The 13,313-nt window shown below is 41.1% G+C and overlaps 3 protein-coding genes across 3 annotated transcripts in view; all 3 read left to right on the top strand.

The window, feature by feature from the left end:
- The window catches only part of LOC134826204 (coactosin-like protein), an 89,576-nt gene that overhangs the window by 10,741 nt on the left and 65,522 nt on the right, over positions 1 to 13,313 (top strand). The window lies entirely within an intron of this gene.
- LOC134826696 (tRNA (34-2'-O)-methyltransferase regulator WDR6-like) lies at positions 261 to 3,282 on the top strand. The gene has a single exon (XM_063839183.1). The coding sequence runs from the start codon at positions 264 to 266 to the stop codon at positions 3,132 to 3,134; it is 2,871 nt and encodes a 956-aa protein (XP_063695253.1). The 5' UTR covers positions 261 to 263; the 3' UTR covers positions 3,135 to 3,282.
- Positions 3,614 to 5,004, top strand: LOC134826697 (acylglycerol kinase, mitochondrial-like). The gene has a single exon (XM_063839184.1). It carries the CDS (start codon positions 3,614 to 3,616, stop codon positions 4,781 to 4,783), a length of 1,170 nt encoding a protein of 389 aa, XP_063695254.1. The 3' UTR covers positions 4,784 to 5,004.

Raw genomic sequence — 13,313 nt, forward strand, 5'->3', positions numbered from 1 at the left:
TGATTTAATTTTGTGTATATAATAAGTATAACTACATGTACATGTATTCTAATTATATTTTATACTGAATGCTGACCTTTGTATTTGTGTCTTTGTTATGCGCCAAATTTACCAAATTATCTGATTACAATCACGTGACTGCACGAACATCATGATTTTGCATGCTTAAATCTCCTCTCCGTAAAATTACCGTTATAGATTTCCGGTTTCTAAATGTTACTTCCGCTTTAAAATGACTAACAAAATACTACCACAGTTAAGGTATGATGGTACAGTGTGAAACAGCCACACAACATGCTGTTCTAGAAGTTGGCAGAACTTCAGTAGCTGTCACAGCGGTGACTATCCTAGAAAACGGATCCGTAATAGCTGCATACTCTTCTTTCCTGGAAAACCTTGACACAAAACAGCGACTGAAAGTGTTCAAGCACCAGGCTGTACATTCTATTAACGTGAGTAATTCTTCTCTTCTAGTGTGTGGGGGTCGTAGCATTTGTATTGTTGATCTGTCATGTGAGAATCAAATGAGCATATCTTGTCCTGAACGCCGCTTGAAAGACTGGATTATTTCAGCTGCCTGGATGAGTGAGACAATCATAGCTGTTCTATTCTCCTACAATAGCGTAGCTATACTAGACACTTCTTTAACAAGTACGAAGACCGTACAATGTGATAGCTGTTGCATTATTTATGGAGGTTGTTTAGTAGTTGAAGAGGGTGTGTTAGTTTGTTGTTCCGGTACAGTATTTAACAAGCCATTGTTGTGGAAACCTCTGCTTGAATCTAAAGTAGTCATGGCATACGAAGGTCACGGTGGCGTTATTTTCGACATCAAGCTTTCAGAGAGCAGACTGTATACTGTATCCGACGATAGAACACTTATCATTTGGAATCGTTCCTCAGGAGAGATAGAACACAGGTTATACGGACATACAGCTAGAGTTTTGAAGGTTGTTCTGATGCCGTGGTGTGACGGAGTAGTGTCAGTAGGTGAAGATAATCAGTGTATTGTGTGGTCAGGGGGTACTGGGGAGAAGGTGCACTGCCTCACCCCGCACACCGGTCAGGGCATCAGAAGCGTCCATTGCAACAACAGCACTATAGTTACTGGAGGCTGGGATTCCACTGTTGTCTCTTACACGTTGTCCAGTAGAGAATCTGTCTGTAAAGAGGAGGAGTTTATCTCTTGTCTAGCTGAGGATCCCCCCAAGTGGGTATCCTGGACTGGGGATGGTAAACTTATAGTACAAGTTGCAAGTGGTGAGCTGAGACTGTATGACGGTTCTCTTGATAGTTTTGAGGTTGTGATGTCAGAGGAGGACTCAAGATTTAAAGGGTATTCTAAACATTGTAAGGTAGGAGATGTGCTGGTAATAGGAGGAATAAGAGGAAGTATCAGTTTGTTAGATTGTAAGAGTTTGAATTGCAGATCTGTGAATTGTGATGAGGAGAGCAAGATCTTCTCTTTAACTGCAGTTTCTTGTGAAGATACGAATTTGTTTATATCCTGTCAAGGAGCTGGATATCTTACTCTCTGGAAGATAAACGAGAACTTGTCTGCTGAGCCATTCAATAATTTCACTCTTCCTAAATGTAAAAACAGATGGCTCACATCAGCTTGTTTTGAAGAGTCTGGAAAGTACCTGGTACTTGGTGACCGGAAGGGAGGGATACATTTGTATTGTTTTGCTGAGAATATTTCAAAATCCCACGACGCTAAAGATCCTTTATGCAGCTTTGCAGGTCTACACGGTGACAATGGTATCAGCCAGATAACCTCCCAAAATAAGTTAGTTGTTAGTGTTGGTAGAGATGGAAATGTTCGGTATTTCAAAATCAAAGAGGGACGTTTGGTTATTGTTAAGAAATATAAGCCTATTTCAAGTGTTTGTTGGATAGAAAAGTTGGAGCAAAGAGACAGTTTAACAATGATGTACTACTTCCATGGGCAGCATTTTGAAGTGAAAGTTTTAGAGTCCGGTGTAACAATATGTTCTGTTGAATGTGGAGGAGGACATCGAAGTTGGGACGTTATTATCGAGGAGAGTTCTGCTCACTTTGCTTACATCAACAACTCAAAATTGAAGACAGTAAAACAACAAATAACTTCGAACCAGTTTAAACGATACGGTACTAAGAGTCACGGTTCCGAGATCCACTCAGCGGTGTATTACAAGGATCTGATAGTGACTGCAGGAGAGGACTGCACCCTGATAGCACACTCTACGGAGACTGCAGTCCAGGTCTCCGGCCACATCTCTAGTGTTCAGGCAATTTGTGTTACAAACAGCGGTATCCTGTTCAGTGCTGGTGGACGGGGCTCACTGAAAGCCTGGCACATTCCTGAGGGTAGAACTGATCTTGAGCTGGTATCTGACTACACGGTCGTCTCTAAAACTCACATCCCAGTGGGCTACAACTCCAGCTACAGGTTCGACCAGAGAAACTCAGATAACGACCAGAGAGTCCTCTCTCTGGACTGTTGTGAATCACGTGATCCTCAGTTTTCGTGTTTTGTGGCGTGTGGACTATCTAACGGTGAAGTGTACCTCCTCGGTTACACTCTCTCTAACAAGTTTGTCAGACTCCTGTCAGATTATCAGACCAATTGTATTACCCGGGTTAAATTGACAGAAACTTCCTCGGAAACCGGGACACTTTTGTTGTTGTCAGCGACAACATTCGGCATGGTACACGGACTGAACATATGTGGGAGCGCTATAGATAGTAGATTTAGTTATCACCTGCATTCCTCTGGTATCAACGGACTGGACCTAAGATTAGGGCCCTCTGCACAAGTTTTAACGATAGGTGATGATGGTGATGTAATAAGGTCCACCTTATCAGTAACCCGTCTGGACTCCATTAACCCCGTAGCCAGACGTACCACTCATTTTTCTGCCGGCATTGCTGTTAGGTTTTTAAACACTGATAGAGTTATTACTGTCGGAAGCGACCAAAGACTCTTCATCCTAGACCTAGATTTAACTGCAGTGTACTGTTGCTATGTGGACGTGCCAGATCCCCATGATCTGGTCCTCTCATATTCAACTAGTCGGGGAGATATTGCTGTCCTGGTGTGTGGTAAAGGGTATCAAGAGTTTACCACGTCTGGTTCCCTCCTGCCCGTTTAGTGAATTTGTCGCTATTTATAGAGAGAGACGGATAAGATTGCGGTGCTGATAGTTCATGTTCTGAAATAGCATCTGCAAAACGGGCTAACTTATATTTGGTCTGGAGATGTGATCGGAATTATATCTGCCACCTCATGTGCTTTTAGAGTTTTTATTCATTTCTATTTTTAGTCATTTTAATGAAGTCAGATTTAAATTCGTTTTTTTGTATTTCATTTCTTCTATTTAAACGCATTGCCTATTAGGGTGTGGCGTAACGTTGCACAATGAATACACGATGCCCATTAGCATTGCCCGCACACATCATAATTGAATTTGTTAATTTGAACTGTCATGGTTTGCTCATCTAATCATTTGCCTTACGAGACCTAGCCTGTCGCCTGAGCGATGTTATTACTTATTAATTTTATGTCTATTTCGTTATCAGTTGCTAGATATGATGTAGGCACTTCTCCTAACATATCTTCCTTCTACCTAGCATGAAGCTCATTAGGACTGTGCGGAACCACTGGAAGAAGTCAATATTTTTCAGTTTAGTAGCTGCCGGGGGAGGACTGTACGGCTACAACAGGTATAAGGAGAATCTTCTACTTAAAGAGTATTGTCTGAAAGTGCAAAACCACAGTGCAGAGAAGGTGTCTACAGATCACAAGATCAAAGACGTAGTCGTCTTCCTCAACCCTTCTTCAGGTGGTGGTAAGGCTTCTAAAACGTTCAAGAAGTTTGCTGTGCCCATGTTGAGCTGCAGTGGTATAAACTTTGTGATCGTGCCCACATCCTACGAGGGGCATGTTAGCTCTCTGCTTAAGTACCTGCCTGTTAACGTGGAGGCTGTGGTGGTGGCGGGGGGTGACGGGATGTTACAGGACACCGTAACCGCAGTCTTACGGAACAACAAACACAGCCAACTCCCCGTGGGATTCATACCTCTGGGAACGCACAACACTTTTTGCTCCAGGTACTTGCACCAAGCGGACTCTTTGACCAACGTAGATGCCATCTGTCAGTCTATTATCAATATTGTGGAGGGTAATGTTCAGAAGGTACCCATCATGGAAATTAGTCCCGCCAAAGGGAACACTATCTTCGCTCTATCTTACTTCACGTGGGGTTCTATTAAGGGTGCCATAGATTTTATCCCAAAGCTGTGGTGGCTGGGCCGACTCCAGACAGCGGGTGCAATGTTGAGGTTCTCCACCAGCACCTCGTGGCCGTGCAACATCAAAGCCAAGGTAGACAGCAGGGTCGAAGAACTGGCAAACCTGACAATAATGCCGGGAGAAAAGTCAGGACTAGTGTCACACTCCCACCCCGCCGTCCGGGAGAGGATGGAATTCTTTGAGCTGATCGGGAGAAATATAATCGACAATAGACAGTCTGGTCTCCTGACTAAATTAACACTAGGCGAAGTTCCACGTGAAACTGATTCTCAGGAAATTAGCGTCGTCCCTCTATCTGAAGGAAAGTTCTTTGTGGATGGTGAATCAGTCGATTGCAGAACAATTAAAATTAAGTATCTGACAGACTCTATAAGTATGTTTGTTCCCCGTAATACGATACCGGTGGAAAGTGTTAATATTTTACCTGAGATTCCCCGTTCTATTTCAAAATTTATGCAAACACTTCATGATTTCTTTGGTATCGGTTGACTAAATCGGATCATATAGCCTTCAGATCCAGCAAGATTTTGACGATTATATTGTCCCCTTAATTTATTATAGGTTTATATTCAATGCTCTGTGAAGTCCCGAGAATTGAATAACGGTAATCGGCTGGAATCGATTATGATTCAATTTTTATTGACAATGGTGGGAATTTATGTTTTTGTAATAGTAAATGTCCATACTAACTTATTGAACTTTTAATACAATCTCTTGTCGTTTTATTCTTTCTTGCCTATACCAGTCATTAATTGTGCGTGATTGAATTGACTGTGGCTATCCCCAGCGATTACATAGATTTGAGATTGTCGAATTTTGTGCAATTCATCTGATTTGCTGCCACTGGCACTACTTGTTCGTAATACGACGTGGCTAACTTGCAAGCACAATACTTTCTGTTAACTTTTTCCTACACTCTTGATTTGTCCCTCTTCCTAGTGACCCTTTGTGATGTGTACTTCTTGGAATGTACACTGTACTACATACCATACACATAGAACACACTCAATAACTATTAACTCGCTACGCTTTTATACCTCCTACCTGAAGATAAAACACCCCTCTTTTAATAAAACTTTCCACAGATCCTAAATTTAACAACTAAATCTAGTCGAGTAATTAGCCGTGGTCGTCAAGAAGATGAGCCATTTAAATTAGAGCTGATTACCTCTCTCTCTCTCTCTCTTTCTCTCTCTCTCTGATCTCCTTTTGTATATTACAATAACTTGACTTGTTACCTTGCTTGCTTGAAATTATCGCTCTTTCCCACCAGGAATACAGCAATTCAGGAGCAACTCACTTGTTCTCCAACAGCTCTAATAATACAATGTTATTATCCCGGGGCAGATTACTGTGAAATTAAGTGCACGTGGTGAAATTAAGTGCACGTGTGAAATTAAGTGCACGTGGGGTGATAGGAAGTGTGGTGGTACCTGGTGTGCTATTGTATTCGTGTGTCCGGTACGAGAGGGTGGTATGACACCACCCCGGCTATCATTGTATGTGTTATTATAAAGGAGCAGACACGATCTGCGTTTGACAAGTCTGTACTGTAGCATTGCGTAGACTCTACTGTACTACAGTCAACATGGATCTAAACGTTTTAGCTTTAAATACACACTTCGTAAGTGTGTATTTAGTGCAAAGTTGTGCAGGAGGGTGTTGTTTAGTGTGCTTTGGCGGGGCCCGACAAAAGTATATCCTGTACTTAACGTAGAAAATTTCAATAATCTCTCTGGATTAACTGAGCGTGTTATGTCGCTGTTATCGGTACACCATCTCCTCCTTCTCCTCCGCCTCCTCTTCCTCCTCCTCCTCTCTCCTCCTCTTTATTATTACACACTGCCGCACTAGTTCATATCATGTCGCTCCATTGTTGGTAGGGTTAACAATAGTCAATACTACAGTGATACTGACACCAGTTGTAACTTTGTGGGCATCTACATTAGCAGTTGCAACTTTGTGAAGGCTATATTATCAGAACTTGCAACTTTGTGCTGTATTTAAAACAGTATTTACCATAGAGACTAGGAGCTTATTACCATTCGTCTTTGGGGAAGCATCAGCCCAGTTTACTGCTCATGGTCCGGGAGGTACCCTCCACAAGTTTAAACGCGGATTTAATATTGTGAGTTTTAGGGGCCCATTAGTCCCATTAGTCCGCAACCAGAGCTCTGCCAAAACACCTGGATAGTCAACGAACTAAACACCCTTGGTAGAGGAATGTACCAGAACTAACGGTACTGAGTTGCATTGTTTACTATTTTACTCCGCATATTTCCATTCGTTACTGATGATTTTGTCGGTAACAAAGACTAACTAAGATAGCAGGTAAGGTATACTCGTGACCACACTGGATGTCGTTGATATTATTTCTCTTTGCAGGTTTGGGCAGGTTTTCAGTTGCCCTCCTCATCAAACCTTACCAGACACAGGATCGTGCGTTTAACATTATGTTAACGATATTATTCTAGAACGGTTTAGAATTGATAAATGTGTTGATTAGTGTCTATAGGTTGGAGAGCTTTGTAACGCTTCACATACTCCCCTGTTTTATAGTTCCCGTGTAATGTAACTTATATATATATAATATAATGATAGCGCACCTATTATTATCTCATGTGATACAGATACCTGTGTGTTTGTTAAACGATATTGTCTTCTACATACTTTTTATCTTCAAGCTCTGGTGAGCTTGTGTTGTAGTAGTTAGTGTTGTTACCGTGAAGTTGGGGGTATCAGAGCCCATATAATACCGGGATATTCACCGTGACTCTGCAGTTATATTGTGCTATATTGTTATTACAGTAATATTATTGTAACATTATAACGATTAGCGTATGTTGATAATCACCCCCGAATAAACTTTCAGTATTCCGTATTATGAAAGAAAGTTGAGGCTCGTAGCTGATCCATTCAAAATGAAACCATTATGCTTTCAAGCTGGATTTATGCGTCATGCGATGGAATGTTATGTTACTCAGTAAGAGCAATTCCTTTGATGTTTGTATCCTGGTTCACTTTCATTTTATTTATTAGAATAATTATGCTCTTATCTTATTGCCTGACACGGCCAATTTTCCCGCCAACGAACGGCTAAAAAAAGTTGGCACGATTTGCAATGATTGAAGGAAGTTTTCTTAAACGTTAGTCAGTTTATATCTACGTGTCAATTGTCATGGCTCATTATCTTTTAAGCTCGGCCAATATAATTGCTTTGTGTTTATGGCACAATGTTTTCTTTATTCCCCATCTTTTTTGAATGCATTGTGTTATTTGACTTAATCATCTGACAATGGCTGCCCTAGACCTTTCTTTGTCGTTTGATAGAAAGCGTCTCAAAGTAAGCTTGCTTTTAAGATCGCTACTTGGGTCGTTGCGTTTCTGCTTGGTGGCCTTTAGTTTTCCTGTTCACCGAATAGCTGCTAACTCATGTCAGTACTCCCTAATAGAGTTAATAATACTACAGCAACTTACACTGAGATGCTCCCATCTAATACATGAGTCATGTTATTGCATGACTCATTGTCAATTTTCAACAACAACGAAGTATTTTCAACGGTTGAGGAAGTTTTGTTCTTATATTTTTCAGCTCAAATTCATACATGTCATGGCTCATTACCCATTTAAGCTTGGCCAGTAATCGTTTGACGTTGACAGCGTAATAGTTTCTTTGTTCTTATAACACGTTGCGTTATTTGACTTAATCACCTCATATACTAGACCTTTAATTGGTGTTTTTAATAAAATGCGTCTCAAAGTAAACTTGCTTTTCAAATCGATACTTGCCTCGATCCCTTCATTCTAGCAGAATTTATGTTCTCTACCCTTTGTAGCGTTTTAGCGCATGTCACTAGATTTAAATAGGGTTTATATAAGTACGGTAACTTAATAACTAGTACTTTGTTTGTGGGATACATTCTTTTGAAGTTTGAATTTAGCTTCACTTACTTTTTACTTCATTTCTAAGAATCATGATACCTTAATCTTATTGTATAACTCCGCTAATTCCAATGAACCTATAATTTGAGCAAATTAGCAATTAGGGGGGGGGGTGTAACCCAAAAAAACCCAACTCCTACCCAAGAAAAGGTAATACTGGGATTGGGTTTTTTTGGGTTTTTTAAACAAAATTCTAGCCATTTCATTTGTTGTATTAAATGTGAAATATTTCCCACTGAGTCTTACCTACGTGTTGTTCTCATGTCTTAACTTAATAGATAGTTTACATAGTCAGGGTTGCCGGGGGACCTTAAAAACCTTTAAAAACCTTAAAAACCTTAAAAACGGCAATTTTGGGCAAAAAACCTTAAAAAAGACGTGAAAAACGGGCAAATTTTCGGGTTTTTAAGGTTTTTTAAGGTTCCATACCTAAATTATACCTAGCTTGATGTTAGATCTAAATGGATTTTCCGGATTAGTAAAAATTTTTGAAATTATACCTAGCTTGATGTAGATCTGATTGGATTTTCTGAATTTATACCTAGCTCGGTGTAGATCTGATTGGATATTCTGAAATTATACCTAGCTCTGTGTAGACCTGATAAGATTTTCTGAAATTATAACTAGCTCGGTGTAGATCTGATTGGATGTTCAGAAATTATACCTAGCTCGATGTAGATCTAATTGGGTTTTTCTGAAATTATACCTAGCTTGTTGTAGATCTAATTGGGTTTTTCTGAAATTATACCTAGCTCGGTGTAGATCTAATTGGGTTTTTCTGAAATTATACCTAGCTTGTTGTAGATCTAAATGGATTTTCCGGATTAGTAAAATTTTCTGAAATTATACCTAGCTTGATGTAGATCTAATTGGGTTTTTCTGAAATTATACCTAGCTTGTTGTAGATCTAATTGGGTTTTTCTGAAATTATACCTAGCTTGTTGTAGATCTAATTGGGTTTTTCTGAAATTATACCTAGCTTGGTGTAGATCTAATTGGGTTTCTGAAATTATACCTAGCTTGTTGTAGATCTAATTGGGTTTTTCTGAAATTATACCTAGCTTGTTGTAGATCTAATTGGGGTTTTCTGAAATTATACCTAGCTTGTTGTAGATCTAATTGGGTTTTTCTGAAATTATACCTAGCTCGGTGTAGATCTAATTGGGTTTCTGAAATTATACCTAGCTTGTAGATCTAATTAGGTTTTTCTGAAATTATACCTAGCTCGGTGTAGATCTAATTGGGTTTTTCTGAAATTATACCTAGCTTGTTGTAGATCTAATTGGGTTTTTCTGAAAGTATACCTAGCTTGTTGTAGATCTAATTGGGTTTTTCTGAAATTATACTTAGCTTGTTGGAGATCTAATTGGGTTTTTCTGAAATTATACCTAGCTTGTTGTAGATCTAATTGGGGTTTTCTGAAATTATACCTTCCCCCTTTAGATATGATTGCAATTTCTGTATCGGAAAACCTTGAAAAACCTTAAATTTGCACCTTTATTGCATTACGTTTGTCGAAACTTTCGCACTGTGGACCTTAAAAAACCTTGAATTTAACTGTTTTGGACCTTAAAAATGGGTCAAAAGGGGCCTTAAAAGACGTGAAAAAACCTTAAAAATGACTCTCAAAAATGCCGGCAACCCTGTACATAGTATATAAGTGTGTTCATATTGATAGTGTTATCACGATAGCAAACAGGATGTCTCGTTCATCGAGATATAATCCATATGAATGCACAAAGTGGAAATGTGCCAAATGTGGCAAATGTGTTCTCCTGTCATGGAAGGAGGCTATGACGAAGGTCAAGGGCAAGTCAAAGCACATGACTTAAATTACTTGACTTAAGGCGGCTTCAGAGTCCGAGTCTCGATGGTGTGTCTCCAAAGCTTTCTGTCCACCATAAGCTCCTTAATCTCCCCAGTGTTCTTGAGTCCAGTGTCACTTATTAGGTTATCGACGAAGGTGAGCGGTGGTCTACCCCTCCCTAGGTTCCCAAAGGAGAAGTTGGTGTGCTGCCAGGTCATTATGTCGCTGGATGTGCCCAGCCAACCTCATTCTTCTGGCCTGTATCTTCGAAATAACTCTTGGGAGTGATCCAAATACCTCCTTGTTGGTACGATGTCCTCTCCAGTCCACGTTTAGGGCCATCCGAAGCATTCTACTGTAACATCCGTCTATTCTTTTCTTCAAAGATTCTGTTATTGTCCACGTTTTCGTTCCATACAGGAAGATTGATTCAACCGTAGCTTGAACAGACGGATCTTTAAATCTCGGCGCAAATTGGACCTCCATATAGCCTACATTTTGTGGTAGGCAGCCCATGCCTTGGCCTTGCGTAACCTAAAGTCGTGCTCCGTTGTACTAAAATCCTCAACTCCTTCTGAGGCATGTCCGTCCTTAGAAATTATTGTGTGTGGCTCCTCTCCTACTAAATTAACTGTAAGATGCTTGGTTTTAGACAAAAGAGATTTCCTGCCTCCTCATCAGATGAGGCTTCTGTAGGACTGTAGCATGTGATGCAGTAATCGACCGGGATTCCCGGCGCCGTGAAATCCCGGCACCGGGGGAGCTATTTCTTCCCGGCCCCGGCCCCGGCCGATTTTCAATTTTTGCCGGGAATTTGGCCGGGAATTTTTGATCGAAATCGGCCTAAAACTTTCATATAAATCTTAAAATGGATTTTCAATTTTGAAAGGATGATGTCCAGAGTGCCAACTTTCAAGAGCAGTCCTTTGTTTTTGTAACCTCTGATAGTTTTTACAATTACGTTTTTACCAAAATATATATGAAATCTAATTACCTTCTAAACTGTTCAATTGATAAGAACATTATATTGTCATGTAAAAATAAGTTCAGATCCTAAGTCCTGAAAAGTTCTAACTTGGCCGTGGATTTATTAAATTCACGGCCCCGGCCCCGGCCAAATTCCAGAACGGCCAATTCCCGGCCCCGGCAAAATTTGGACATTCCCGGCCCCGGCCAAATCCTACCCCCGGTCGTTTACTGATGTGATGACAGTGAGCCTGGGCTTTCCATTAAGAGACATGGTGAGGATCCTTGCGCTGTAAGATTTTATAACTTTATAAGACTTATAGCCTCATATGCTGTCCTCGTCAAGATGATTCCTACTCTCCCATTAGAAGCGCCAGCTGCGTTTCTCCACGCAGATGAGATCACTGGATGAATCCCTTTGTTCATCTTTTCTATTCTGGTATTCTCAGCAATCAGCATGCACTACCCGATGTTCGATTCTTGCAGGGCAAGGATGTGCAGCTTGCTTCGAGAAAATAGTTCTTCAAGTTCGATGCGTTTGTGCTGTTCTCTGGCTGTTCTTATGTTAAACGTGCCAACCTGAGCAGCCCTTTTACATGATACAATGCAATTGATGCGATGTTCATATTTTTTTGATGTTTTCTTGTTTGACTTTCTGTAGAAATAGCTTGTCGTGTTGTGGAGACCGAGTCATTAGCTTCTGTAATAGCAGCGTAATTACCCCGGCAACCACTTCCACTAGAAAAATAAGGGGCTTTAACCCTTAAGCTGTTGATAAACTTCATCTTGACTTTTCAGTTGGCTCACAAACCTGTGCAGTCCCCTGCACATTGGCAGTGGATTGTGTTCTTAACTCTTGCGCCACTAAAAGGTTAAGGACATCCGCTTGAACAATAGCCATCGTTAACTCTCACCATAATATCTTGGGTATCTTGAGCATGTAATTGCACGAACATATGCTATACAAGACAAATGTGACACTTCCTTTTTCTACCCAACAGCATCAGTTGTAATCCTTACCCAATCGTCACCTGCTCCAGTGTGGGACTTTCCGATTTTATCCCAAAGCATAAGGAGGTTAGAGTGAGAACAGAGCTACACTTTAGCGGGGACTAACCCTTCCCCTGACTACCTCGTTACCCGGTACCCCGTGCATAGGGAGCCGTATCCTGACTACCAGAGTGTGGTCCAGTCTAGCTGGGTCATAGTAGACTAGGCTGAACAGGGTAACAGCCAACACCTCTTTAGCTACTGTGCAATCCACAGTAAAGATTTACGAGTCTCAAAGCCTCTTGTAGACCAAGAGTTAAGGAGTCAATAGATCAAATTATTGAACTTCCGGGGCTCAATGTCTCCCGTCGACCGTCCTGCCTTTAGCCTGGACCCCCTGTCCAGTATCCAGTCTTCACCACGCGGAGGTAGCTGCCCGATGAGTGTCTGGAAGAGGGCACCAGCAGGATAACCCTTTTCAAAGTTCTGGGAGCCTCACATCAGACCAGGGCTTCCACCCAGCTTCTATCCAGCGGTGACACCTTGGGCCACCTAAGCTTCACACAACCATTGACCACCTGCCTACTTGTAAAAATTTTGATGATGCGATTATTACAGACGAGAGTCTGATGCTGTACATTCTCAGTGTAACAGCTGACAACAGTTATCAACACTTTATGCCCTGGCTGTTTACATCCGATGCCTGCGAGCAAACTTTATGCTTTCCTGCGCATAGGCCTCCATGCAGGCATTAGAACTAATCTGTGTTCTAAGGATATGTTGGTTGGCATGGGCAAATCAAACCGTTCCCTCGAGCTTGATGCACTCGGCAAAAGTTTGATCCCTGTAACAGTTGCCCACTCTCGCAACAAGCTTGTTATACCGCATCCGAAAGCAGAGAAACTATTTAAAGGTAAAGATACTTCAATCCCAAGATTGTTACAAGCTATGAAGAAGGGAGTCTCAAGGGGTAGAGATCTCCTTCAAGAACACTGTAACTTTGAAGGGGAGGCTTTCCAACCATCTTCTGACGGAGCAGAGAATGACGAAGCGGAAACAGATGATGAAGAAGAGGAAGTGGAGGATATTGACTCATCAGAGGAATGGGCGAAAATAGTAACTGTGTATGGTGATGCTCTGCATCATGATACGGCTGTTGAGGTTTGCCTCAATGGAGGGCGAGATCGAATGCCATCCCAGTCAAGATTTTAGCGACTCCAGGGCCATAAACAAGCGAAGATATCACTTAATATCACATGTGATCATGCAGCTGATGGTAACTGCAAGATTCTTTCAGTTGGAGATAGAGCATGG

The sequence above is a fragment of the Bolinopsis microptera genome, chromosome 2 (genome assembly GCF_026151205.1).
Source record: "Bolinopsis microptera isolate Bmic1 chromosome 2, MBARI_Bmic_1.0, whole genome shotgun sequence".
Classification (NCBI taxonomy): Eukaryota; Metazoa; Ctenophora; class Tentaculata; order Lobata; family Bolinopsidae; genus Bolinopsis; species Bolinopsis microptera.

Excerpts from the sequence above, each read along its gene's own strand:
- LOC134826696 (XM_063839183.1), top strand. The coding sequence starts at position 264 with ATGATGGTACAGTGTGAAACAGCCACACAACATGCTGTTCTAGAAGTT.
- LOC134826697 (XM_063839184.1), top strand. The coding sequence starts at position 3,614 with ATGAAGCTCATTAGGACTGTGCGGAACCACTGGAAGAAGTCAATATTT.